The following is a 1,106-nucleotide window of genomic DNA, read 5'->3' as shown; positions in this document are numbered from 1 at the left end:
TCTTCACATTTTTACTTCTTCCCAGGAAGCAACAGTGCTGGACAAGTTGTCGGACCTGTCTCCGGAAGGACCAATCAGAGCAGACTATCCCATCACCATGGAGAATATGCAGCAGAGCTATGGGTTCATGTTATACAGGGCAACTCTACCGGCCGCAGCTACAGGAGCCAAACTGTCAGTACCCGGGATCAGGGACAGGGGCTTTGTCATGCTGGACCAGGTCAGTATAAGGCTCTGTGGAGGTCTGTATATATAGTGACAGCCTATAGCTAGTCTGTTGATCACAAACCACTAACGAAACTGTTGATTTGTTTGAACCATTTTTTATTAATGGAAGCTCAAATTGGCATGCAAGCCAGTTTTCAATGAGGTCATGATCATGAAGAAAGAGGTACATGTAAGGGTCAGACAAAATACAGTGTCATGTATCAACAAAATAAAATTGACATCATTCTGTGCAGGGTTCAAGGTAAACAAAGAACTGTAGAGCATTGATTAGAATTTCATGATCACAGTACCTTGGAATCTGTTATGATAATATTTGTTCCTTCATATTTTGGAATCCCCATTTCTGCTCTCTAAAGTCCTGTTGGTATCAAGGTCTAGGAAAAATCTCAAGTTTACCATCTTATTATCCTGTTGCCCAGACCCCAGTGGGTATCCTGAGCCGTAACGGTCCTACGGACTTGAACCTCACAGTCAAGCATCTCTAACAGTTTTCAAAATCTAAACCTTTGTCTGTGTTAAGCAGTACATCTGAAATGTACGCAGACGATACATCTATCTACAAAGCCGGTAAGACTATAAGTGACATCACTATTGGTTTGCAATCCGACCTTGTAAGTTTATCAGACTGGGTTTGCATGAATAAACCTGTGTTAAATATTCTTAAAACCAAATGCATGCTTTTCGGAACCCCACGTAGGCTTGCTAATATACCTGACAATTCACTAGATCTTGCTATCGGTGATGAGAAGGTTCAGGAAGTGAGGGAGACAGTTTTGCTTGGGCTACATATGGATCGGTCGCTCACCTGGAATTTACAGGTCACTCACATTGCCTCAAAACAATCTAGAAACATCGCCTTATTGAGAAGACACATGTGG

General features: G+C 42.1%; 1 protein-coding gene across 1 annotated transcript in view; it reads left to right on the top strand.

Annotated features, from left to right (window-relative positions):
• Window positions 1-1,106, top strand: part of LOC109464866 (beta-galactosidase-like) — a 15,370-nt gene that overhangs the window by 10,183 nt on the left and 4,081 nt on the right. Inside the window, exon 16 of the mRNA XM_019761956.1 lies at window positions 26-220. Coding sequence (XP_019617515.1) covers window positions 26-220 — 195 coding nt within the window. The remainder of the gene's footprint in view (window positions 1-25; window positions 221-1,106) is intronic.

This window comes from Branchiostoma belcheri, unplaced genomic scaffold (assembly GCF_001625305.1).
Source record: "Branchiostoma belcheri isolate BF01 breed outbred unplaced genomic scaffold, Haploidv18h27 scaffold142, whole genome shotgun sequence".
In the NCBI taxonomy this organism is placed as follows: Eukaryota; Metazoa; Chordata; class Leptocardii; order Amphioxiformes; family Branchiostomatidae; genus Branchiostoma; species Branchiostoma belcheri.
This window is presented reverse-complemented; position numbering and strand designations above follow the sequence as displayed.